At 43.4% G+C, this 27,698-nt stretch overlaps 1 protein-coding gene across 1 annotated transcript; it reads left to right on the top strand.

The window, feature by feature from the left end:
* Nucleotides 1-69: 69 nt before the first annotated feature.
* Nucleotides 70-27,500, top strand: ccdc138 (coiled-coil domain containing 138). Its single transcript, XM_080019662.1, has 14 exons — nt 70-746; nt 1,283-1,382; nt 1,461-1,561; nt 3,312-3,484; nt 4,588-4,716; nt 4,853-4,972; nt 8,028-8,105; nt 8,509-8,628; nt 9,525-9,677; nt 12,694-12,810; nt 14,166-14,373; nt 18,031-18,204; nt 26,661-26,799; nt 27,278-27,500. The coding sequence occupies exons 1-14, from the start codon at nt 584-586 to the stop codon at nt 27,402-27,404; spliced, it is 1,902 nt and encodes a 633-aa protein (XP_079875788.1). The 5' UTR covers nt 70-583; the 3' UTR covers nt 27,405-27,500.
* The last annotated feature ends 198 nt before the right edge of the window (nt 27,501-27,698 follow it).

The raw sequence follows: 27,698 nt of genomic DNA, 5'->3' as shown, positions 1-27,698 counted from the left end.
ACCGTGTATTACTCTGCACACCTCTGATAAGTGCTATTTAATTAACGTGTATTCTTATTAATAGCCCTGACGTGTGGAGGTAAAAGGGAGGTAAGACTCCAACCTGGCAACCTTTGGCGAAAGGTGCATTGCACTGATATCTGAACGCGAATAATGCCACCACCTATTTGGGAAAGTCCCAAGGAACGGCCATTTAACTATGTATTTTGTAGGTCGTAAATTTGGGGCAGAGCCCTCCGGCCAGAATTTGACCTGGAATCTGACCTGACGTCACAGCCACACGTCATGACGCACGCGTTGACGGTGGCCAGAGTTGCGTTAGTCTGGCTTTTACGTCGGAAACACGTCTAACCTCGATCGGAAACACTCAGATGGGGTTTTTATCCCCTCTCCGCGGGATTGTAGGACTCACGATCTGGCCCGGCGGACCCGGCGTCCACTTTCCCCCGAGCAGGACACGTTCAGCTCGGACGCGGCGCTTCCGCCCCGAGTCGCCGACTTCCGACCCCCCGCGTCGTACGTCCAGGCCGATTGGGGACGCGCCGCCGTCGTGCGTCAGCGGCGCCCCCCGTTGCGTTTGCCCATGTCAAGTCGACGGTTCCGCGAGTCACAAGTGGAAGACGCACGACCAACACCCAGTAGGTCGGACTTGAAAGTCTTTGTCATGGACGGATTTCTAGAAGCTGATTTGGACGATACAGTGGAGGAGCTTAAGCGAAAGTATTTAAAGCCGCGAGCAGAGCGAGGCGAGTACCGTGCCTCCTTTACTTCCTAACTCTACTGCAACGAGTAATATCTATAGGATTTACATATATTATTAACATCTATTTAAACCAGCTGGTTTGTGTTATTCGGGTGATAACAAACCCTAATGTTATGGATATATGAATTGTGTATGTTCATATATATGGAAAAATTACAAAGCCAAGTCTCACTTTCATGGCGCGTTCAAAATCTCCGGGTTTCTCCGGCTTTAACAGACATAACTGGGACATGGCTGATCTTGAATGAAACACATTTTGGTAAATGGTTGGTGTTATTGTGTTGCTATTAAACGACTCTACTTATAGTAGTCAAACCAGGACTAGAATATAATTAAATGCCTGAACAGCATTTCACACCCTATTTGAGATTTGTCCACTTTTTTGCTGTAGGGTATACAGTATATGGTTAATTGTGTCCCACGTTAAGCTGTATGTGCCGTGTCAACTGTGGAAGATAGGACGTATAACAAACTCGCCCACACTTCTAACCCTTTATTCCTAACTGTGTATCATTTTAGAAGTGCATTCCGGGACGTCTAAACAGCCATGTTCAGGGATGAAAGGATATTCCGGAGATTTACAAGATCTGGACATGGCCGTCACTAACCCTTCTGAGCTGTAAGTCTTATATCATAGGTATTTTATGAGTGAGTTCATGGAGCCGGGCGATCCAAACCATTTTTCCCTCCTTTTCAGATCAGTTAATAGCCTGAATTGTCATGGAAGTGATGAGCAAACAAGGAGAGAGCTTCTCGTCTCTCCCCTTCAGGAGTCCCAGGCAGAGAGTACAGAGACGGGTGCGTATGTGTGTGTCTTGTCTCATCTTTATCCTTCTCTTCCGAAATTACATTTTGAATGAAAATGTTCATTTGTTCATCAATGTGTATTCAATGTTCATCATCATGTGCATTTCTTTTAATATTTTATATCATTACACAAAAGAATAACGTAGTGTTAAGTGATGTTCAAAACACATACCTTGCAAAATTCCGAATGGTCCCAGCCCTATTGGTCAACCCATCTCATAGTCCAGGTCAATGAAATGATTTTCAATGTCCATTTCACCCTAATTCTTATATTTTCTGTGCGTCACTGTTGACCAAGTTGTATTTAAATAGCAGCGGAAGAAATATTCAGAGCTTTTATTTAAGTTAAAGTACAAATACGCACACATAAAACTATTCTCCTAAAAGTACCATGTTGACATTTCTACTTAAGTAAAAGTAGATAAGGGCTAGCTAACTGAGTAAAAGTATTTGTCATATTCACTCTATAATAAAGCATAAAGTATTACTTTACCCTTTTTTTAACTGATAGATATAAATATGAATCTTGATTTAAAGAATGTACTATATGTATATATATTTATATACATATGTACAGGCTGTGTGTGTGTGTGTGTGTGTGTGTGTGTGTGTGTGTGTGTGTGTGTGTGTGTGTGTGTGTGTGTGTGTGTGTGTGTGTGTGTGTGTGTGTGTGTGTGTGTGTGTGTGTGTACACACACACATTCTAACCCCTTAGTACACACACACACACACACACACTCACCGGCCACTTTATAAAGTACACCTTGCTCGTACCGGGTTGGGCCCCCTTTTGCCTTCAGAACTGCCTTAATTCTTTGTGGCATAGATTTAACAAGGTGTTGGAAAGATTTCTCAGAGGTTTTGGTCCATATTGACATGATTGCATCACGCAGTTGCTCCAGATTTGTCAGCTGCACATCAATGATGCGAATCTCCCGTTCCACCACATCCCAAAGGTGCTCTTTTGGATTGAGATCTGGTGACTGTGGAGGCCATTGGAGTACAGTGAACTCATTGTCATGTTCAAGAAACCAGTTTGAGATGATTTGAGCTTTGTGACATGGTGCATTATCCTGCTGGAAGTAGCCATGTGAATGTAATAAAATATTTAAAATAATAAAGCATAGGAATTTGAATGGGATTATAGAGGAATATCTGCAGCCCTCGTGTCAGTTTCATGTTGTATTGGATTTTGTTTATGCTAAGCATTGGCTCAAACAATGACTGGAAAAAAAATCTTGGATTCACGGTTGCAACTGAACATTTGGAGAATGGTATCATTACGCTGAATCGGCAAGTACCTAAGAGTGATTACTTGGGAATAGTACTCGGCCTGTTGGAGGCGGTGCCTCCCTCGTAGTTGTTCATGTTTATCCTGGTCACATTAATCCTAAATTTATTTCCCATTTCTTCTTTCCATGAAATGGAAATAGAATGGCTACACAGTATGTAGCGGAAGTCGATACAAGCTGATTCTCACACTTCTGCATGCAAAACTGAGATAAAAAAACATTTTCAAAGTTGAAAGATCGACTTGCTTTTATTACTATGAATATTGTTGCACTGTCATGACACTATGGAGCGGTTTTGCAGACAGGTTTAATTCCAAATCAGGACTAATCTAATCCCATTTAAATTAATCCAGAAATTAAAATTGCCTTCCTCAGACATGGCTTAATCTTACATTTTACCTTCAAGACATGGTTAATAATCTGGCCTTGACCTCCCGCTCCCTTGACAGATGTAACGCTGCCCTCCAATCTGAATGGCAGCTCGGGCTCCCCGGACGCCTGTCCAGCAGCAGTAGAAGCCGTGGGCCACCATGCGGGCAGGCAGCTAATGTCCAGCTACTGCGACCCCTCTACGCCAGACAATGTCTGCCATGTGATGATGACTATCTACAAGCAGCTCAAGGTGAATGGACAAACTGGACTGACTGATAAAAAATGCCACACTATCCAAATCACTCAATTATGTTGTTTCTACTATACCAATAAAATCTGTTGCTTGGGTTTTTATTTTAGAATTGTTTGAATTAATTGAATTGAATTATTGACAACAGTGAACAATTGAGCAATGATACCTAAATATTTTAATTTGCAGTGTCATAGCATCTCACATAAGAAAACAATGGCAATAATAAGGCAATGGAGTACAAATCTAAAAGGAAAATGGCAATATAGGAAAATAATTTAACATACAATAAAACAGTTAACTCTACACAATACAAATATGGCAAGATACAGGACACTAGACCTTAGTAATAAAGAACAAATATAACCGAGAAACTATGAAAGAATAAAAATGACCTAAAAGATAAACAGGAAAAAATGTGGTCATATACGACAACTAATGAAAGAGACCTAACGGTGAACCGGAAAGATGATCCGAAAGATAAGAAATTGGTAATGTACAATCAACCTAATGATAAACATTAAATATAAGCCTCAAAACAGACAAAAAACTATCGAAAAAATAAACCTAAAAATGTAAACGATGAACAGAATGTTGGCAATAAACCAATAAACATACACCTCTGGACCAACAATTTCACATTCTGGAAGTTGTGTAATTTGTGCAGTTTTTTTTGTTATTTATTTGATTCTTTTTCTTATTCTTGCTATCGTGGACTTATTGGTTCATTTATTTTGGGGATGTAAGCACTAATACACACAAGTAAAAGGCCCAATCCGTAATTGCCCGTCTACCCCAGGCCCCTTATTCGTTATTTATACACCTTGAATGATACTGAAAAAAATAAAAAGAGTTTATCTGTTAGAGCCAAAGAAACAAAATGAGGGCAGAGTTGACTGGTCAATGAGCCACACTTGCCCAAGCTTCAATCAGTTTAAGATGAACATGAATCTAAAATAAAAGGTAATAAAATGGAAGGACAGTACAGTAATCAAATTGTCACCGGAGGATCACTAATCCTAATATTGCGCCGTGAGCTCCCCTCAATTAGTGCTTAGTTTATAATGTCATACTCTGTGTTTTTTGTGTGTGTGTTTGAGAAGGCAGAGCGCCTGAGCCAACAGCAGTTGAAGAAGGAGCTGCGTGAACGGGAGAGGAGGCTGGAGCTGAGGGAACAAGCCCCGGCCGGTCTGGGCCAGGTGGTGCACACACACCGGGTCTCCATACAGGAGGTGGGATGGATGCATACCCTCAACCAAACCTCGGCTGCATCCTTATCTCACATTTCCGTCCATTTCTCCCTCTTACATTATGGACATATAGAACTAAGTAAAGACATATCTGGTGAGTGACTTCATCTGTTCCCAGAAACACCAGGAAGAGCTGAGCCAGATGCAGAATGTGCTGGGAGAGAGAGACAGGGAGAACAGGAGGCTGCAGTCCAGCTTCCACACTCTCAAGGAACTCTACGACGGCATGAAGAAGCAGGTCAACGTACACACACACAGTTCTTGGTCGTGCACTAGCCACGGGTTACCATGTGCAGAAGTCGGTTTGTTATTTTATTTGCGTTCTTATTGTTAAGATTTGTTTTCATTGGTGATAAAAGCAAAGTCACGATTTTTTCTGATGGTTCTTAAGGTTATCGTGCCAGATTATCCTGTGGTGTGAATTATGTCATGGGTGTTCTTTACTTCCCCTTATCTGCTTGGAAGTCTCTCTTGACGACAAGTACTAAACATGTTCAATATTTACGATCCGATATCCTGTAGTGAGGGGGGAACCCCGAGGTCCGCCGAGGACGTGGTCTGTGAATTGTCACGTGGGAAAGACCAAGAGCCAATTGGGAGCCAAGCTGACTGAAACGGAATAAGTCATGAACACAACAGCAGCCATGACGGCAAATGTTCATGCCGTCTCCTTGACTTCCTCCATTGTTTTTTATTTATTCCTTTTGGATTTTCTGTAAAAAATAGCATTGCTAGTTCTGGTCCGTCCTCCACCATGTTTGTTTACTCTTAAGCACGTGGTGCTGTTTGGGCAAATCGTTGCTCTCAGTTTTTTGTGAGCTGTCTATTTCAGAAAACATGTCCTGAAACAAGCCGTTCACATTTGCAGCCAACCCCTACGTCACATTGAGAGACAGTAGTTAGAACCGCTCCCCATCTGAGAAACTCAACAAACAATTATATTAAAAGAAAGAGGAATTAATACCAACTGTCTGTGAAGAAACTGCACACGATGGTAGTATTTATACTGTTTTTTTTTCTAAAAAATAAAATAAAATATACATATATATATATATATATATATATACACACAATACATAGACTGTAGGCTGCAGCGCGCCATCCGCTGTGCGTTTCTCCAAGCAAAACCAATAAAAATAGTGTTTTTATTGTGTTTGTGTTTATTTCTTTTATTTTCTGCCATGAAACAAAAAATCCCTGCATCAAAGAGTCCTGTCTGTTGTGGTGTGGTGTCCGTGCCTCCCACAGGCTCGGAGCATGGCAACGAAAATCGGAACTAACTTGTAAATTTGGGGCTCTAATGGGAGTGAGGATTCAGCAACTAAGAAACACATTTTGGTGGGCTGATAAGGGGAAATCTGTGATAGTTTTGGAGTAAATACAATGAAAACCCGGAAGCCATGCTCAAACGCCATTAGCTCTCAGAATAGCCTCGGAGGGTAGCTCCTCTCACAAAAACCAGTCTGTTTTGGAACAGGACCGTATACAGTAGAGCTATGTTAGAATGCATAATCTAAGTAGTATTTTCAGCAAAAAACTTGAAAAACATGTTTTGGGGACCTCAGAGATCTATATTAACTTGTGTAAAACGGAGCATAATAGGTCCCCTTTAAGATTTGAAAAATCTTGTCATGTGGGCCAGGCAATAAAAACAAATTCTTAAAAGGATAAATATTTTCTTACGCTACACATTACACTGGTCTCCTTGATAATTTGATGACACGATCAAAATCTAGAACATGCTCTTTCTTACTGAGAAATTACGTTCATTCAATTTTGAATAGGAGTAAATACTAAATTTCCCATGCTGTTTCATGGCAGTTGCTATGGCTATCAGTTAAGTCTCAGATATAGTAAACATTGACATCCAATGGTACTGTTATTCACTGATACCGTGTAGTGTCACTGATGTTCTGATTTATTTTAAGGATAAGGAAGAAATGTTATGGAAATAAACTTGTGAAGAGTTCCAAAGTGAACTGTCTCTAAAGCTGACGTCATCTATGAAAGTGCATTACAAGTTCAAGTTTGTCTTCAAAAGTGCCACTGCAGTTCTGAAGCAGCGTCTCATCGTCATTGAGCCAATCAGCACATCACATTAGGTCACATGATCAGTGGTGGCGCTAATGGATGGAAGTACCAAGTAAAATCTAAAGTCTTGTATGTAACTCACACAGCAGAGTAACATTTGAACATTGGATCTTGCTATAACCCCACTATCCCGATTCCATCTCATCGTAAGTAGTACGTTTGTTTGCCAGGGTTTGTTATTTGTCCTTCTGAGTGAGACTGTAAATTGTTTGGGAGATGTGTCTACGGTCTTTTTACTTCCATTTTTATTTGTGTTTTATTTTAACTTGTTTTCTCATCTTTTTCTCCAAAATATAGAGGGCCCTGTCAGCCCATTTAACACCAGCCACCCCTTTGCGCATAGTTGGCGGTGACAATTCTGACATCTGGGATTAGATGTTTCTTAACATGATGCTTGTGGGGGAGTAGCAGTGGACATACCTCCTTAGTGAGCAATGTACACAGTCTTGTACCTTTTGTTTTTTTTCAAGGGTCCGTGATTTTTCTGCGTTTCAATAACAGCTGTCACTGATGGTGATCCAGGAGTCGCATGGTCAAGGCATGGAATTGCTCGAAAAGCCTGATAAAAATGATCACTGAACTAAAATCCCCTTTTTATAACTCCACCCACTACTCAGCTCTGTTTTGTGTTTGGAGAAAAGTAGAAGGGAGAAAACAGGAAGTGGAATTGTGAGGAGTTGGCCTTTTTTTTTTATATTAAAAAAAAAAAGTAAGAAAGTGCAATCCCTGATGTGGAATGTGTCAAGATATGTGCAATACACTTAGTACTCTGGTTCCTATTTATGGTGGGGTTTTTTTTCTATATATTTTATGTTGTTTTTAGTGCTTACCTTGATATGCTCCCTATTTTCTGCTGTCCCCTTTTGCTGCTGGAACAATGTCAATTTCCCCGATGTGGGACTAATAAAGGTTATCTTATCTTATCTCTCTCATCAATCTTGGATTAGACCAGGTACTTGGTGCTGTTAGCCACCTGGGGGCGCTCTGATACAAGCTTTACTAATAGAATGGTCCTTGGTCATCTTCTCCCTTATACTTGCACTTTTTTCTGTTGATGAATCCCATCACAGCTCCGGAAAGCAAACCAGACACTAATTGAAGGGCACATTGGACATAACACAACGTTACATCATATGGGAGAAGACCCTGACTCCGATGAAGCCGTTCTCATGTGACTGTCAATTTTTTTTTTCAATCCGCAGCTGAATGAAATCAGTTCCCAGAACCACAAGTTGGAGAGCCAGTACAAGAGGGTACAGGCTCGATTGGAGAACTTGCAGGTGACCTCACACGCAAGCCTACTTGTAGTAAGCCAGAGCACATCTAGGCCAGGGCTTGAAAGCCAAACTAGGCACTTTCCTCCCCAATGTCCATTTCTTTTTACCTTTTTTTTTCTTTTTTACAAAATATGTACTGTTCCAAAGTTCAAAGTGTTTTGTTTGTCAAGTCCTTTTTTTAATTTGTCTCTACTCAGCCTTTCTCATGATGGCGAGGTATGTGTTTCTAGATTCGGCATTTAACCTTGAAGTTAAATGTTAAACCACACAGCACTTTATGATTGGGCTGGGGACTTAAGTTTAAAGCTCAAGCTTACAGCTTCATTGTTGCTTGTTTGACAGCTAGTGTAGGGTGTTTTTCACTATTGCGATTGACGTTGGATCATTTATTTATGCACTGCCGCAGAGGAAATCGGAATACAGCGCGGCCCCAAACGTGCGTCACAGTGTGTGCGTCAAGTGCGCAGAGTCTGTCAAGGCGCCGGGGCAGGAAAGAACCGCCGTCTCCGGCAAAGCCCGCGACAAGGTACGACCGGGTCCAGGCCGTCTGCGACTCTCGTCTGTGAACGCACATTTGGTCGTAATTTGCCGTCACATTAATTAGCCCACATTTCTGTGTAATTAGCTACATTATTCAACCTCATTTAGTCATAAATTGTTTGTAGGGAAAACATTGCACGTGTCATTTAGTTTGGACACACACACACAGCCTGGAAACATTAGCACATTATTTACAAGCCACACATTCCGGCAGCTAACGCCGCTAATCCTCCCTTGCGTGACGGCTGTTGTAATCACGCTGCTGTTGTTTTTGAGGACGATGATGGTGGTGGTGATGAAGGGCGATTATGTTTTTAAACTCACTTTTGTACTTTGTTAACATTTTAATCATTTGTTTGTTTTTATTTCTGAGATTGGATTCTGTGTGACCACAACAGCCATACAAGTGATTTCTCGATTTCAATCAGAACACGTCCCTAAGAGCAGTGGTTCCCAAACGTTTTACCCCGTTTACCTCTGAAGAGTCTTCGCCCCAAAGTAAAGAATATAAAAAACATCTCTAAATGACAATGGACTATTGAAGTGTATGATTTTAAATTCATTTCAAATGTTATTGTATTTTAATGAGATTTATTTTTTAAATTTCTTATCATTTTTCTAAATAATGCAGCGGGTCGAGTATGGCTCAATCCAGGGGGTGAAATACCCAATTTTTTTTATTATTATTCTTTTTTGTACATAAAACCCGATATCTCCAATGACCACTAGAGGACGCTCGTACCATGCTTTGGGAAAGACTGCCCCAACACTCTGATTTGTGGCCTGCAATCTGAAAAGTGTCTGCTTGATGAGATTGGGGACACAAGTCCCATACAAACTATAAATGTAACCATAGTTTCATATCCCTAAATCTGCCCTCAGGTGAATTTGAGTCCACCCCACCTGGGGCTCTTGTCCTTGCTATTGGAGTGGGTACTTGATGGACTGACTTTCCCTCAAGTTGCAGGGGACAAAGTGGGGGTTCTGGACAAAGGCCTGCCCGAGGAAGTCATGCTCATCGACAGATTCGTCAAGGTATTATTTTTATTTTTTATAAAATTACTTTTTTTTTAGTCTGGCCTTGGGCAAATCGAAAAAAATGCCCATTGGTCTAAATCAGCATTACTTTTAAATTAGGGGACAGGGGGAATAAGATGAGTAAATTTCAGTTTTGTAAATAAAAAATATTCTGCATTTACCGACAGCACACATTGAGGACTGGGGTTTCCACGGTGACAGGGCGCTGGTGGGTTGATGTGGGGATGTGGTTATGCACGGAGGAAAATAAATACATTAACATCTACAATCAAAGAGTATTGTTAGGGTCATGCAAAAAAAGAATACCCCTGTGTTTTCAGAATAAACTTGGAATTCCGCCCCCGATTTCGGGACCGACGAGCAAAGCGAGGCCTACCGACCCACACTGTGGCCGCCAGCAACTCTTAATCAGTGGACAATACGGGAAGGGAAAAAAATAATTGATAAATAGCTATTAGATAAAAAAATCTGTAATAAAAACAGTTCATTTGTTTTAGCTCGCTTTTTTTCGATACAAGATCACTCTGATCAGGTTTTGCAAAAAAAAAAAAGCACAGGCCAAATAGGGCACCTTCTCACCGCCGTTGGAAAATTCCTTGTGGCCCGGTGGTTGGGAACCCCTGCCTTAGAAGCTGCTCGCCATCAAGAGTGTGGATTGCGGTGCGGGGTCTGCCTTGCTCTCGCTGCGTGGCTTCTCTGCGGCGAGTGTTTCGGCGGCTGGCAGTGGTGGAGGGGCCACATATCTGGCTGTCTGCGGCCGTTGGCGGGAGCGGGGGGCCATGTGCAGTCGGCTACGTGGGTGGGCGCTCTATGCTTCTCGGGGCATCTAGCCGGTTGCGGTATCGCGGCCCGGGTTCTGCACTTGCGAGTGTGTCTTATGCCTGCACTTGGGGGTGAGTTGTGTGTACGCTTCAGGGGTGCAGGGTCCCCTCGCGCTATCTGGGACATATGGGTTTATGCTCCTTGAGGCCATGCGTGGGTGGTGGGTGTTTCTCCATGGGCTCTCTCCTTCTCTGAGGGCTGGGTGGTCTTCTGTGGCTGCATGGCAGGGTGCTTGGAGCCTTTGCTGCGGTCATGGAGTGTCTATATGGCTGCGGGACTCAGGGGTGGCTGCGGGGCCTTTTCTGCTGCTTGGAGGCCAAGATATAATACTGACCTCATACACAAGAACTAATTGGGACAAATCCTGTGCACTCACTGGTGGACACATCACACACACACACACACACATATACAGATCGACTCTTCACAGGAACAGGAATGCACACACCACCAGTACTAGCTTCGAGCACACCCCCCAACACCTTCCTGATTACACATAGCTATCACAGGAAGAGGCCACGTGCCGAAGTGCTGTTCCAATTTTCCTGGACTTAATTATATTGGGGTAATACATGTTGTCATCTGATGTTTCTATGTTTTTTTTTCCAGGTACATGTTGTTTGTTACAATGTTTATTTGTCTGGTGATTCTGCCCTCTTGGGGAAGTAATGATTTAATTGTTTATAGACCAATAACATGGTGACATTTTTCTCCAAAGAGGGGGATTGGTGGCGGTCTTGTATAAAAAAAAGACTGTGCTCTTGTCATCCCACAGGTCTTCCACAGGCCAACCATATTGCAACAGTTCTTGATTAAAGAATGGAATTGCAGGTTGAGAAGTGCAATGACATATAAATACTCTGTATGCCAAGCATGCTGACAGCACAGGTTAAAAAAAAAAAGCAATAAAAAATATTCCATTTTGAACATAAAAGGTAACAGCTGCTGACATAATTATGTACATTAATCAAGTACAGTAGTGCAGTGGCTTACAGATGTTCCCGGATTCACTGGTAGTCTTATAACAACTTGTAACATCCTTATTGTACGTCCAATTATGTTTTGAAGTTAATAAATAGTCATGCCTTTTTTTTTATTTAACCTGTGCTGTCCGCATGCTGGCCATACAACACAGAGTATTTGTATGCCATTTGCATCCAGGACAGAGTAAGTCTGCAAGTGGAGTTCAAGTTCTCCACCTGCAATGCAACTCTTTATTCATTCTTAAATCATCAAGAACTGCTGCAATAACTCTGTCCTGTGAATGCCCTGTAGAATGACAAGAGCACAGTTTTGGTTATGGAGAGCCACCACCAACCCCCCTCTTTGGAGAACTCTTCATCATGTTTGGATCTCTAACAACTGATCACTACTCCAAGAGGGGTTACACAAAAACATGAACATTGGATGACAACATTTATTGAAAAACTGAATTTAGGTCCAGTTAGGTCCAGGAAAACTGGAACTACAACTGGTCCTGTGGCCTCTTCCTGTCAAAGTTATGGCAGTAAATAAGGGAGGAAAGGAGGGGAAAGCACCCCCGGTTGCTGGGGTGCACTCCAAGCAGGGGTGCGTGAGTGCATGTGTGCGTGTGTGTGTGTGTGTAGGATGTCCACCGGTGAGTGTACATGACTTATCCCCATTGGTACTGGTGTAGAAGGGCGGTATTATGTTGCGGCGCCTCTAGGCAGCGCAAGGGGCCCCGAAGCCCCCCGAACTCCACGGCCCCGTGGACAACCCTCGGCTGCAGGAGATCCCCGGGTACCCGGCCCTGCGGCCACGGAAGACCCCCGGGCCTCCAGAGAAGCCAAGAGGGCCGTGGTGCAACTCCCGTGCCCAGCCCGAGGAGCATGACCAAGTCCCAAGGAGCACGAGGAGGCCCTGCGCCCCAGGGGCAGACACATACCCCAACCCCCGGGCGCAGGCACAAGACGCAGCCGCCGGCACAGAACCCGGGCCAAGGGCGCAAGGCACGGACCCATGGTGACAGGCCGACACCCCACCCGCCGTATGGGCGGGCCGGCAAGACCCCCATGCTCACCCACGCCCCGCACAAGGGGGATAAACAGTCATGCCTGTTAAGTTGGATTTTGATAGAAATGTGTGAATTTTGCGATATCAGCATTGGACGAGTGTGAGGTATTTTTGTATAACCAATAACAGAACCTTTATCCTCATGCCCGGTAACCAGGCTCTGCCACTGTTGGCAGAGCAGCTCCACCAGACCCCTTCATCAGAGCCTCAAGTGATACTCCACGTCCTACGCCTTATCTACCAGGCCCTGAGACACATAGAGACCAGCACGCAGGTAAAGTAGCACACAAGGCCAAACATTGGGACCAACACGGCCACCTCTAGCGCAGCACAAGATGATAGAACCCATCGAGGAGCCATTGAGAATTTTTCTTTTTATCTTATTTTGTCTTTGGCAAGGTCAGATATTTCACAATTTACATTGTTTACTTACTACCCCAATTTATAATGTCAAAAAAAAAAAGAGTACAGTCCGTCGGGGAGTGGGTATGTCTGTAAATAAGGCCCCAGTCCTCGATTTGCCTGCGTAGCTTAATTTTGCCTTCAGACATGAAGCAGTATCATACGGGTCCTCTGCTTGTTGCTTTGACAGAATCCATGTATCAAAACAGTCAGACCTGGCTTCTGTGGTTGAGACACATGGTGCCTGGTGACTGTGCTTTGATTCCTTGACACACAAAGAGTTTGTGTGTGCATGTGCCTGTACATGTGTGGTGGTTTGGTGCGTGCTCCAATATAGCAGCTGGCTTTGTGGCCTAAGTAGCTAGCCGCTAGCCACATCCATCCATTTTCTTTCCTCACTTTTCCTGGGTGGGTAAGGGTATAAGGAAGGGAGACCCCCTGAATGTGACGGCAGTCCATCACAAGGTCCCACACGTTCACTTGCACAGCAGTCACACCTATGGGCCATAGGTATTGTCTCCAATGAGCTGAACTCGCGAGTCTTAGGAGGAGAGAGGCATCACAGGGAGAACATACACACCTCGCACCGACAGCTCGCGAGACGAGACAAGATTTGTATCCAGGTCTCTGGAGCTGTGAGGCAAGAGCAAGCTGCTGTGACACCGTGCTGACCAAGACCCCCAGCTGCTGAACCCCCGACCGTAGGCCTTCCTCAGCGGGCCCTGCCCCATGGGGTCCCTTTCTTCAGGCAGTTTATTGGCAGGGCTGACTTGCTTGAAGTTCAACTGGAGTCACATAGTCAGTTATAGCAGCAACTTTTAAGAAAGACCCCATAAAAAAAGCAGAAATGGTGGGGGTTGGGGGTAAACCCTTCAGCATCAAGCCAGAACACATAAACGGAGGGGGATGAATACAAACTCCGGGGTCCCCGCGGAGCAAATGGAGACTATTTGAGAGGGATAGGAATAGAGCCGGAAAACGGAGGGTCGGAGAAGCCGCAATCTCCATATGTTTAGAAAAATCTCCTGTTGAGGTTTATTATTCACCGCACTGTTTTATCAAGCCTATTTATTCATTTATAGAAGGGCTCTGCAAATAAAATATTTTTTGACTTTCCAAATGGTCTTGCGTACACTTCTATTCTCCAATGCCGCATGCCTCTTCTGTTTTCTGCCTCGTAAAAGTTTATCGCCACAAATGTTTCCCGTGTTTTGTATTTCTTTACAGCGTGTTTCGCTGTCCTCCATCCTGCGGCGTATAGGAGCAGAGGTGTCCAAGAGCCCAGCTCAGCCTCCGCTTTCACACTCTGACAACTCCAGCTGTCTTCCCGGGTCCCGTGGCAGGGGGACCCCCAGGGGCAGCCCGCTGTATCACAGCCCCTGCCCACACACACGCATCCTCTCCGCCCTCATCACCCTGCGCACCGTCACAAAAGGTACATGCAGCAGAATGGGTGTGTCGACGAGGGCCGTTCATACGGGTGCTGGTTTGCAATTTGCATTGTCCAGATGTTTGTGTCAATGCAACACTATTGCTGCTTTCACACATGCACTGTAAACCTGAAATTATCCAAACTTTACCTGGATGAGTTGAATGTGTGAACGCAAATGTCCGAATCATTTGACTCGGACTTTACCCACCCAGCACCCTCGTACAAAGTCTGGGTAATGTCCGATTGGCCCATGTGTGAACAGAGCAGGTGATTGTCCGGATTATTCACAGCGAGCGAGGGGGCGTGTCGCGTATTGATGATGTCTCTATCATGCGCCAGTTATTTGCCTTCATGCACGGAGCGTAGCTGTTGCATAGACTTGGGCCGATTTACGATTAAATCGTCCATTTGCATTAACGTTGATGACTGAGCGCTGTTGAGAAACTACTCTGGATCTCACTTCCCCTTTACTGTCCCGTACAGAAACTTTAAAAGGGGCCGGTGCTCAAAAAAAAGAAAAGGCACATGGCTCTGGTTCTAGACATTTTGCTTCTCTGGGCAAACGGAGCAGCACAGCGGAGCAATATAATCTCATAGAGAAAGATTTTGATTTATTCTGTTTCCTGAGTTTCTTACTTGTATGGAAAATTAAAAACGTAAACCTAACTCAGAGAATTGCAGTGGAATTTTTTTTTTTTTTCTCCTCCAGACAGCGGTGAACGCAGGTTCCCGTGCCTGTCTTTTTATTTTAGATCTATTTAGTTTGGTTTGTTTCCTACATGTATGAAACAACATTTTTAAACACACCTGAGTTAAGGGACTTTCCCGTTTCAAAAGAAACCTGTGCGTCTACACTGTCAGAACAGTGGATACACACGTCTCCCTGTTGCTATGGGACTTCATTTAATAAAAACTGAATGGTTTGTTGAAATACTTTACTAGTAAATAATAAATTCTGCATTTTGGGTATCGGGAGACAGCATGTACAACATTAAATTACGTTCTATACACGCACAAATGCCTATGCCTCGTCCGCCATTGGGTGTGCTGTAAAACTCTGCAGCGTCATTGTGTCACGTGCTGCCTCCTGCATACTTTCCACGCGTCTTTACGCCCCTTGTCTAAACCAACGCTGGAGTTTCCTCGTGGTGTAAACCGTCTGACAGATAATCTGTTTTTTTGCTACATGTGTGAAAGGTTAAATCCGGACAATGTCCGGATAATCAGGTCCCGACATTGCTAACACATTTGCTACATGTGTGAAAGCAGCTTATGATTGAAGTCCCCGTGATGTAATGTTTTGAGGTTTGGTGCATCTTTGCAATGTTTTGGGGTTTTTTTTTTTGGGGGGGGGGTCATGATTTGATAGGTTTTCAATAAGGTGGGGGGGGGGAAGCTGAATCACACTGATATAGTTCATTGGGACACCAGAATCTTTCACAAACGGGAGACACCTGAACCATGGGATGGGGCGATTTCTATTAACTTGTTTCTTATCGCAGATGAGACAGTAGTTAAATAGTCTTTAATTGCAACAAGTCGCCTGTTGAGTTGATCTGTTTTACACATGTTCACATTGTCAACTGTGTGAACGCAAACAGAAACATATCAATAGAGGGGCAGCTGTAAAAGCCCACCATCTTGAAAGAAACTAACAAGATGACCACTAATCATCTAGTAATTTGGAGAGTTTCTTCAGGCTACACTGACCAATACACTGCAACAATGAAGCCACTGACCTTTATTGTTGCAGTGTATTGTATTCATACACACACTACTGATCCATCACTGAAATAACATACATTATTGATACAACTATCTTTCTGTTTGTTTATTAAAACAAGACCAAATGTGACTTGGCATGCCATCACCTTATCTGAGCGTAATAAGTGTTATAGCTGTAACATTTTGTAACCGTGACAATGGGAGATGGTTGAAACCCTGTTGCAAAACAGCTGTCTGCAAGGAGCATTATCTCACAGGTTACATCCCACATTATCTCATTGCAAGTCCAACAAGGAAATGACCATTTCCATGTCACTTCCAATGCGTTCTGCTAATTAGTAGAGCGGCAGGACGGGGGCAAAGACTTCTGAGTTGTGGTGGATTGAACTGACCTGGCATCCACATGTCATCCATCACAGCTGATTGGAATGCACTGAACAGGAAACGTCTGTACGTGGTTTAGCTAGATTATCCAGCGCCAGCAGAGTTTTCTTGACACAAATGAGTTAAAAGAAAGGGTGCGTTTTTATTTTTTATTTTTTGTTGTTTGATCCAAGTTTGGCCTCACTCCCCATTAATCTTGGAGCAGGTTCTGATTATAGCCTACCCATTCTGACATATCCCATGAAGCTCTCCATTGATGAAGGCCCCCCTACATCTGCCCGGTGGGCCCAGAGGACTCGTCAATACGTCGTCATTGAAATGCTCTATTCGTCAGTCAACTTGCCAGGTTCGCTCCGGACTGACAGAAAACTGGGATGAGTATAACGGCTGGATGTCTCCACAGTCTTCATATGAGAGTGTCTCTAAACTTAATGAAGACCATCTCAATAGACAAAAGTAGCCAAACGAACTCTTGCAGTAAAGTTAAAGAAACTCTTTTCATCCTATGTCAGGTATGATTGAAAACAGTTTAATCTTTTTGAAGATCAGTTTCTCGGAAACATGTTCTTCAGATCATCTTAGACAGGGGTTTTGGATCCGACAGGTTAAAAAAAATATAATAATAGTAAAAAAACCACAAAAGAAGGATCTGGTTGTGAGTTGTACAAAGCAGAACTGCTTGATTTAGGGAATAGTAAAACTGGGATGGAGATTCCCTATAGGTTCCCTGAAAACCTAAAAAGAACAAAGGAGGAGGGAAGTCGATAACTTTGTGGTGTGACGGACAGTATGGAAGAATGAAGGCAATGCCTTGCTCAAGGACAACAGCCGCAAAAACATGGCGTTCACAGCCTTCAAACCATGTCCAAGTCTCCATGTATTAAATCCGAGTTAGAGCACATTATTATTGTTCAACCAGATACAGCATAAGAGCATTGTTATGTTTGTGGCGAAATGGACAAAATGGCATACTAGGATACTATTTAGTACACCTAATTAGTGTTTAGTACTTCCAAAACCATAATGTGCTCAAATTGAATGCGAAAAGTACCAGGATGACAGACTACATGCGTTGAAATATCGTAGTATGCAAACCCTACACTCTATGTTACATTACATTACATTACATTACATTGCATTTAGCAGACGTTTTTATCCAAAGCGACTTACAATTATTCAAACACCGACAGACGCAGCCATCAGGAGCAATTAGGGGTTAAGTGTCTTGTTCAAGGACACTACAGCGTGCTAGCAGGAGGAGCCTGGGGTCGAACCAGCAACCTTTAGATTACTAGACGACCATCTCTACCTCCTGAGCTACCGTTTACCGTTTACCGTTGGTAAACATACCCCAAAATGCATTGTAAGGGCAAGACACAGATAAAATTTTATTTGCAGTGTCATCAACCCTCAACGTGCTGATGGGAAGTGTGGTGGCTATTTGACGACATAGCACTTCCAAGAAGCCATCGTTCTTTAACTCACATACTAAAGAATTCAGAATTCAACTTTCTTCGCAATGGAGTATGTGTTTCTCCCCTTCGTCCTCAGCTGACTTGCTGGCCCAGGTGCTGGACAGCCTCCACTCTGAGCTGAAGTGCGAGGAGAGTGCCGGGCTGTTTCTCCACTACGGAGGAGTGTGTGTCCTCTTCAACCTGCTCAAGGCCAGCAGGGGAGGCCTGCAAACGCCCATAGATATTCTAATGCAGCTGGCTGTGCAGTCCCGTGAGTCAGTCTCTCTCTCTCTCTCTCTCTCTCTCTCTCTCTCGCTCTCACACACACACACAAACAGTCCCATTTAATACCCACTTGTGTTTTATTTTGTGTTGGCAAATGCTATTCGATGCTGAAAACGCATCTTGCAATTATCAGTTGCACAGTGTCAAAGCAAGGGATACACAGATGCTGGTTTTGGATGCAATATTGAATGGATTTTTATGAGCACCTGTACTCATAAAAGGGCTCTGATTCCTAAGCCTCTGACACTATTTTTATTGTAGTTTTATGATTTACCAGTTTTATTATTTTAATAAAGCCGCAGGGTCTTCAAAATGGGTGATCTCACCATTGAAAATGTCAATATTTGTATTGCTGTGGCAATTGCCCAAGAGTGGCTACTAGGCACTCCTACTTGGTGTCAAGCGAATGGTATTGCTGCATCGGATAGAAAAATCCCAAACTTCCAAAAGTCTTCATGCTGTTTGCTTATCAAGAATCAGCTGCAATATGCTCAAAGGGAATTCTGTTCCTTTTGTTTTATGAGCAGGCGAATGTGTTTTTTTTTTTTTGTCCTATCACAACTCTGCTCATATAAATCTCAAACACAACAAACTTGTGCAATCCCAGAAACATCCAGGGTAACAGTCTTCCCCACGTCTAGCACAATACCACTGTTTACTTGTTGCTCAACTGATGTGATGCATTATACATGAACGCATCGACTCATTGTCTCCATACAATTGATTCATTACAAATGGTGGAAGACTCAATGGTTGGCTGGCCTGCTTCATCCATGGGTCCACTGGCATGTTTTTATTTATGAGGCCATCTTGGGAGCCCTGCCTAGTTACATTTCCTGTTACCTGACCCAGAAATGTGGCTCATGGTCTCTATGTATGGTAATAATGAAGGTTCCTAGCACTCACACTGCATTAGGTTCCCTGCACCCTCTACTTGAAACAGTCTGCAGAGTTAAATACGATTTGTCCCTGTAACTGTTCTTAAACTTTTGCTTTACCTTAGCCACATTGTACGATGGATTTCATGTGTGTTGTCTATATGTTGTGTAACTGTGTGAATGTGAAACGGGGTGTTGCTGACCAACCTGCCCTGTTTAAATAAAGGTAAAATAAAACACAAAGGAGGAGCTGGAACACGAAAATACTCGATTAAGCTGTATTCTGTTTGCTCAGAATATGGTGAGAAAGTCATCTTGTTATACAGTATACTTATTTTCTCTTTCCTATAAAGTAAGTCATGTAAATATACTTTTTGATTCTGCCATTTTTCAAGAAACCCCTAAATTCTGGGAATAGAGAGGTGTACAGGTTTTGATAAATCAGATTATCTACTCGAAAACTGCCAGGCCGGTGAGCTAAAATTGCCTGCAGGATCATTCGGGTTCCATTTTTTTTTTTTTTTTTTTATAAAAAGCTGTGGCTGGGATTTATGGGCTATCTTGGCCATCACTATTTACCTTGATTTATGCCAGCACCTCCTACCAGATGATTCCTATGAAAGCCACATGTAGAAAGTGACGGCGTGTCCAAACTAGCATCAATCACCAGGTTGGGGTGGAGCTGGCGGATCCACTCATATCCGCACAGGTCCACACGCCGAGGACTTGCAAGTTCACAGTTTTTAGAACCCCCTCCACTCGGATACCCCACCTGGGGGTTTCATCGGTGGCCAGATGGTCTGAAGCAATGAGAGTGGCTGCAATGTGTTGTGACGTGGGGCAGAGGCTTTTACAGGGTTACGAGCCGTGTCATTTTAAGGGTGCATAAGCTGATGCAGGTGTGTGTGTGTGTGTGTGTGTGTGTGTGTGTGTGTGTGTGTGTGTGTGTGTGTGTGTGTGTGTGTGTGTGTGTGTGTGTGTGTGTGTGTGTGTGTGTGTGTGTGTGTGTGTGTGTGTGTGTGTGTGTGTGATGCACAGTATGGATGTCTAGGGAACAATATTTCTCTGACAACTTGCTTTTGACTTTGTTTTTAAAGAGCAGTAATGAAGGGAGAATGCAAGAAAAGACCAGGAGGGTCCTAGGTTCACACTTGAAGGTCAACAGTTCCCTCATATCTGGCCATATGAGACGTCCATACATTACTCCCTGCACCATCATGCCGCAGTCATGGATTATATACAGCCAACCAGACATATGGCCTGCCCAGGTTAGAAACATATTGTGCTGGCAGTGACCAGGGTCTGGTGGTACAGTGGTTCTGTTAACTGTCTTCTGCAGCTTCATACTGCATACCTAATTTGTCCACCATTCACGAGGGGCCTCACTGGTTTGTGTGTGTGTGTGTGTGTGTGTGTGTGTGTGTGTGTGTGTGTGTGTGTGTGTGTGTGTGTGTGTGTGTGTGTGTGTGTGTGTGTGTGTGTGTGTGTGTGTGTGTGTGTGTGTGTGTGTGATAGCCGCTAAATCATCTTGCACGAGGATCGGCCAACACTGACCCAGACAGTTTGACGTCTCGCGAGGAATCTAAAATGGGGCTCCAGGAAAAACCTGGTCTACCTCCTCAGCTATTGCCCCATATATATATATGTATATATATATCTCCCCAACTCACAAGTTATGACAGAAGCTCATTGGGTCAAGGACCTTTTTTCTACTTTGCTGGTCCCAGAGCTGCTTTTCCCATGATGGTGAGGTAAGGTATAAACTGGAAGCCAGTCACAAGAGCAATAACTGCATCTATCAAGCATTATTGACCTTTGTTGCAGTGGATTCTCCTACAGGTCAATAACATGGGACAAGATTGTTTGGTAGCATAATCATTAGGTCCCCAGAAGGATGGAAAATTATAAAATGTGTTGATAAAATTCTATATGCAAGACTGCTCAATTAACCTTGAAAAGCAGGGAAGGTAATGTTTATACGCTGGCACATTGGAAAAGGCAGAAGAATCTTTATTTGTCACACGACACTACAACACATGCACATGCTTTGGATGGTGGCCGGTGAAATGAGTCTTCTGCATTTAACCCATCCTGACTTATCCTTCCGAGGCAGCCTTCCGAGGCAGCCAGAAGCAGTGGGCAGTATTCGTTGCAAGCCCGGGGCCCTGGTACCATACGTCCATCGCTGGTCAGCCGATGATGTGTGCATGTTTTTGGTGGGGGGCCTTACTGATTTTTTCTCCCCATGTGAACACGCGGAGAACATGCAAACTCCACACAGAAAGGCTCCTATTTGGGAGATAACCCACCGAAGCGCACTGCCAACAGCGAACCCAGGACCTTCTTGCTGTGAGGCAGCAGTGCAATGTGACTAACCAAACCTGATCATGGTATTTGGTTATTATTATTTCACACGACCAAAAAGCTAGATTGCCTGGGAATGAGGGTTCCGTGGCGTAATTTAATCTGGCGAAGCCTGTAAATAAGAAAACTTGCCTGATTGCCGAGTCCCCTCAGGCCATGAGATGCAACTGTTTGTTGTTGTTGTGTAACTGCACCAAAGCAAATCGTATTTTTGCCTAGAACAAATTACTGTATGATTGAAGACAAAGCCAAATTGAAAGGATAGGTTAGCTATTTTTTTTGTAACTTGAGGCGATGAAACTGAATAAAATGCATGGTTTTCGCCCATTTCACAATATAAAAGTGTTTAGCGGGGCTGTGCTTTGAGCAGGTATTCAAATGTTGGTTCCATCACCATACAGCCTTTGAAAATGGCCCTATCCTATCCACCAAAAGAATATTGTCCAGTTAACATCTGTTGATGATTCGTGCCAGCCAGCCGGCTGCCACTCAAATCTTATAGCCACCAGCCAATGCCGGCTGCAGTCCAAGTCATTAGAGAGTTAATTTTAGGAGGTCTTGTTTAAGCAGGAATGTGACTTTAGCAGAAAAAAAAAAGTTTATCTTAATAAAGAGCCAACTCTATTTTCTGAGGGACTTCAGAAGGTTCCACATTTTCTAATATTGATCTAAAAAGAAAAATGTATGCAGCTGCAATCTGTCTTGATCGATGCTTTTCTTTACTCCATCTGCTTGTGTGTTTTGCATGAGATCAAGATTGTTTTTTTAAAGAAGTCGATCTTGCAACAGCAACAGGATGGAAGCATCTGTGTCCCTGATCCCTTACTGCAAGGTCATTATTTGTGGGTGTGTGTGTTTGGTATACATTTGCGGGAACTGGGTCGATACTCTTTGATCACAGATTTTATGCAGTTTACCAACTGATATCCCACCCTCTTTGCGGAATTTTTCATTGTCATTTCATGTTTATTTAGCTCTCAGGGATACACCGAGGGGTGAACCCTCATTTTCAATGATGCCAATTCACATTATGCAGAAAAAAACCCACAAATGACAAAAATAAAATAAGTGAAGAAGACCATAAGAATACAAACAACATTGGTTAAAACAATTCCTGGTTAAAATAATTACATTCTAAGACAATGAGATTTGTAAACATATTTTTAAAATGTCCCAATGGCATCAAGGATTCAATATTTAAAGTGCGTTGTTGGTTATTCCACGAGTTGGGAGCACAATATTTAAAAGCAGTCTTTCCGAGTTCAGACCTGAGGTGTAATAGTGAAATAATGTCAATTGGTATATTTTTGAGGAGCGCTTTGTGAATGAACATATACCAATGTTGATCTCATCTCGCAAAGAGAGAGGGCCGGCTAACTTTTTTATAGAGGGTACAATGATGGGTACTGTAGGAACCACCAGTAATAAATGAAAGAGCAGAGTGATATATAGGGTCTAAGAGCTTATGGGTGGTAACAGCAGCATGTCTATATATTACGTCACCTTGATCCAAGACAGAAAGTAATAGTTTCAACAATTTTTCTATTAAACATGGGAAAGCAGGTTCTATTTCGATAAAGAAAGCCAAGTTTCGGCCGCAGCTTTTCAATCAGTTTATAAATTAACTTTAAATGTGAGTATCATCAATACAGATGCCTCAATATTTATGGTGTGGGACTCTTTCAATGGCTGTACCAAATAAAGTGCTAATCTGACATTTGCTATAATCAATTTCCTTAGCTTTTGTGAAAGCATTTTTATTTCTTTTCAGCATATAACACATTTTTGAGATCGATAAGTGCCTCTTGAAGAACATTAAAGGAAAGTTTCAGATAGTCATTAGCCAATTGTATGGAGTCAGACCAACAATATAAGATACTGTCTATCTGCATACAGATAGACGGTATCATTGATATAAATTGTGAAAAGGTTCAGTCGTAAAATCAAACCTTGAGTGACTCCTTTTGTTATAGATAAAAATGCAGTTTGAACATTACCCGTTTTCACACACTGCTGTCTATCAGTTTTGGAACCATCGATATGCATTAGGGTCACAGCCAATACAGGTACTCCTCACTTAACAACCGAGTTCCGTTCCTAGGACCAGGTCGTTAAGCTAATTGGTTGATATTCGAGGACCCGTGTTATTTCACGGTAAGGGGGCGTGGCCATTGCAAATGCTAGTGTAGTGAATACTGACAGACTGCGGGAACGAGGCTGAGACTGAGAACAGTGATGCGTGATGAGATGCTTGATGCTGAGGCGCCGCAGTATTGTACGCAGCATATAATACCAACTGGTCAGAGAGCTGGTCGTAAGTCTGAATGGTCATTAAACAGGTAGGTTGTTAAGTGAGGAGTATCTGTACATAACAGTCTGTGTAAGAGCAGGGGATGATCAACTGTATCAAAGGCTTTTGATGGGTCAAGAATCATTTATTACTCGTCTCACAGATGCACTGCACTCGACACAAATATGCAGAGAGGTCATGACCCTAACACGCAGGGAGTGGTGGCTGGAGAAATTCAGCCTCTCCATTTCTCCCATCCCAGCTGTCCCTCCTCCTCCACCCGATGCCCAGGGATAGTGGGTAGATTTCGCTATGTCAGCACCCGGGGACCAATTCCAGGTGGTGGATCATTGTCATGGTTAGGGACAGGACAGGAAAGTGTTCTGCTTGTTTTTAATTGGGGTCCTTTTTTATGTTGGAGACCCATCTGAGCACGGGGAGAACATGCAAACTCCACACAGAAAAGCCCCTAATCGGGAGATAACCCACCGGAGCGCAGTGCCAAGAGCGCCCGGGGCAGGAATCAAACCCAGGACCTTCTTGCTGTGAGGCAGCAGTGCAAGAACTGTGCCACTACTGTCATAATATCATTTAAAATTAAAGATGTTGCAGAGATGGTGCTGTGGATAGCCCTGAAACCAGAGCAGTGAGAGCTCAACACAGAATACCAAGCTAGAGCAGTTTTGAGTTGATTAATTACTATTGATTCAATTTTTTTAGACAGGACAATTTAGAGATGGGACAGTTATAATGGGATAGTTTTTAAGATATCTATTATCTCCTTTATGCAATGGAGTAACATGAGCAACTTTCCACATTTTGGGAACTATACCTGATGAAATGAATGAAAAATATGTTATACTGAAATCATCAAGGCAGAAAGCAAGGGTCCAGACTGTCTTCTCTTCTTGCTTTCAATGGCAGAAGTTCTCCAGTAACTACATTAGGAGTGAGAAGATTGTGGGCAAACTGAGGGACAGCACTTACAGTATTACATTACATTTAGCAGACGCTTTTATCCAAAGCGACTTACAATTGTTCAAACACCGACGGACGCAGCCATTAGGAGCAATTAGGGGTTAAGTGTCTTGCTCAAGGACACTACAGCATGCTAGCAGGAGGAGCCTGGGATCAAACCAGCAACCTTTAGATCACTAGACCACCAGCTCTACCGCCTGAGCTACCATCCCCGTACACAGTATGTACAGAGACATCCATTTCTGCATTACTCATATATTTACCAGATCCCGTGCTCCCTTTTTGAAAAAGGTGACCAGCTGCAGCAAAATGTCTGTTAAAAGCTGTGCATATACTGTCAGTATTTTATATATTGATCAGATATTACACACTGACCAGAGTTTACATGTGTGGGCAGGGGATGCATCTTTATTGTTAGTTGAATTCACTACCTTCCAGAATTTGGCTGGATTTCAATAACAACTAAAGATGCTATTTTAAATAATAATCAGATTTAGCTTTCCTGACTGATGTATGGCATGGGAGTCCCGCCGGCTCGCGGGCGGTTCGGGCCGGGTGTCGGTCTGTCGGCCCGGGGCCTGACGCAGCCGCAGGCACAGAACCCGGGCCGCAGCGCAAGGCACGGATTGCAGGCCCGGGTTCTATGCCTGCGGCCGCGTCTTGTGCCTGCACTTGGGGGTTGGTTGTATGTGTGCTCCCCTTGAGTGCGGGGTCTCCTCGTGCTCCATGAGACTGGTTTATGCTCCTCGGCGCCAGGCGTGGGGCACCACAACATAATACCGACCTTATACACCAGAACCAATTGGGGTAAGTCCTGTACACTCACCGGTGGACACCTTTTACACACACACACACACACACACCACCACATTTGCTTGGAGTGCACCCCAGCACCCTCCCGGTTGCATTCCTCTCCTTTCCTCCCTCAGACACAGGAAGGAAGAGGCCATGTGACCAGTTGTAGTTCCAGTTTTCCTGGACCTAATTCACTGTTTTTCAATACATGTTGTCATCCAATGTTTGTTTTTGTGTAAATGTTGTTTGTTTCTATGTTTATTTGTCTCACCGGTGGTGATTCTCCCCCTCTTAGAGTAGTGATCAGTTGTTTATAGACTCAAACATGATAAATAGTTCTCCAAAGAGGGGGGTTGGTGGTGGTTCTCTATAACCAAAAACTGTGCTCTTGTCATCCTACAGGTCGTCCACAGGACAGAGTTATTGCAGCAGTTCTTGATGATTTAAGAATTAATAAAGAGTTGCATTGCAGGTTGAGAACTTGAACTCCACTTGCAGACTAACTCTGTCCTGGATGCAATGGCAAACAAATACTCTGTGTTGTATGGCCAGCATGCTGACAGCACAGGTTGAAAAATAATAATGAAGAACTGTAGCCAAAAGACATGATTTAATAAGAATGGCCACCCCACCTACTCTTGCATTTCTGTCGACCAAAATCTTGAGATGAGCCAATTTTGGATGTTTTGGACTTCTATTCAGATGAATTAGACCCAGACCATTTAAAAGAAAGAAAAAAAAAAGTATGTGGATTAAATAAGGAGGCTGGGTTAGGCTCAGATGTATGCAATAAGGGGGAGGTGGTATGGGACTGTAGGGGAACCGTAATTAGATATGAAGCAGCTACAGTTAGTTTTGAACGTTGTCTCAATATATAGCAATGCCCCTAACAGGAATGCCTGTATAGTTTGTAGTGGAAGGCATACCAGTTATGTTCAGTAGAGCTGAGTGGGCTGCAGGAGTAGGGGATGGAGGAGGTGACTGTATAGTGTATGCATGTGTGGGAATAGTTGGACGAGTGATGGCTACCACCTGGCCGGTCGCAAGATGACACCAGAGTGAACACTATCCAAAGTTGATAAAGACTGTGAAATTTGTGCTGTCTGGCATTCATAGTTTAGATGTGTGTGCTTGAAGGCTTCCTGGCTGCTTTCTTGGAGGCTTGTAGCTGCGCTGACTTCTTCTGCACCATCTCCCAGCTCATTAAAAGTCCCCGCCTCGAGCTCCCTTCCCTGGAGAAGCTCTCCATCCTCCTCCAAAAACTTTCCACCATCAGGTAAGACGGCTGAGAACAAAGTGTGAGTTTCTCTCTGGGCCCTTGATTCGGTGCAATCGCATTATCAAAATCTTTTGATAGCATTTGTGATTCTGCAATTATAGGATTCGCAAAATGTCTCAATTCCATTTTAAAACGCACTCCAATCTTGAACCATGGAAGAGTTGAGTCATTTTTCACTCAGAAGTCAAGTCAGTCAGTGTTTCCAATTTTTTTTCCCCCCCAAGACCAACACGTTATAGAAACTGAGAAGCAGTGACGCCGCCAAGCAATCAAATTGCAATAAATACCGCTCGCACGTCAACATCAACTCGAACAGTAACCGTGGCGATTGAAAAGAAATTCCAACGTAATGGCTGTAAAGGTGCAAATGACTCTTGGCAATATCTTGCAGATGTTGTATGATTTATTTGTTGTGGATTAACAGGGGCTGATGCTTGCCTTCTTATTTTATTCTTTTTTTTTTTCCTTTATTTAGAAAGAACCGCCGACTGTTTGAGACCTCATCCCTCCACGTCCAGCTGCAGGATCTGAGGCGCACGGCGGACCCCGCCCGCAGCTTCCTCTGCCTCAACCTCAGCTCCATCCTGCTCAACCTCAAGTGACGTTTACTCCGCCTGGATGCAAACCCCGTCCTGCATTGATGCCTTGATGCTCACACATATAGACAGACCGTATTTTGTTCATACAATAAACGTTTTTTTTTTTTACCACTTTGTCTTTTCTCCGTCCACCGTACCTTTTATTTTGACATTGGGCATTTTTAGCACTTTGGCCTTTATAGGTCTCAGAGAAAGAGAATAATTCATCAATTTGAAGTCTCAGAAGACACTATAATGGTCACGGAGGCCTTAATACGTACAAGCTCCTTTTCTCGTCTCGTCTCGTCTCTGTGCTGT

Source organism: Zeus faber, assembly GCF_960531495.2.
Source record: "Zeus faber genome assembly, chromosome: 18".
NCBI classification, from domain to species: Eukaryota; Metazoa; Chordata; class Actinopteri; order Zeiformes; family Zeidae; genus Zeus; species Zeus faber.
This window is presented reverse-complemented; position numbering and strand designations above follow the sequence as displayed.

Coding starts and splice junctions, on each gene's coding strand:
- ccdc138 (XM_080019662.1), top strand. CDS start 584: ATGTCAAGTCGACGGTTCCGCGAGTCACAAGTGGAAGACGCACGACCA. Junction 747..1,282: donor AAAGCCGCGAGCAGAGCGAG/GCGAGTACCGTG, acceptor GTATCATTTTAG/AAGTGCATTCCGGGACGTCT. Junction 3,485..4,587: donor CTATCTACAAGCAGCTCAAG/GTGAATGGACAA, acceptor GTGTTTGAGAAG/GCAGAGCGCCTGAGCCAACA.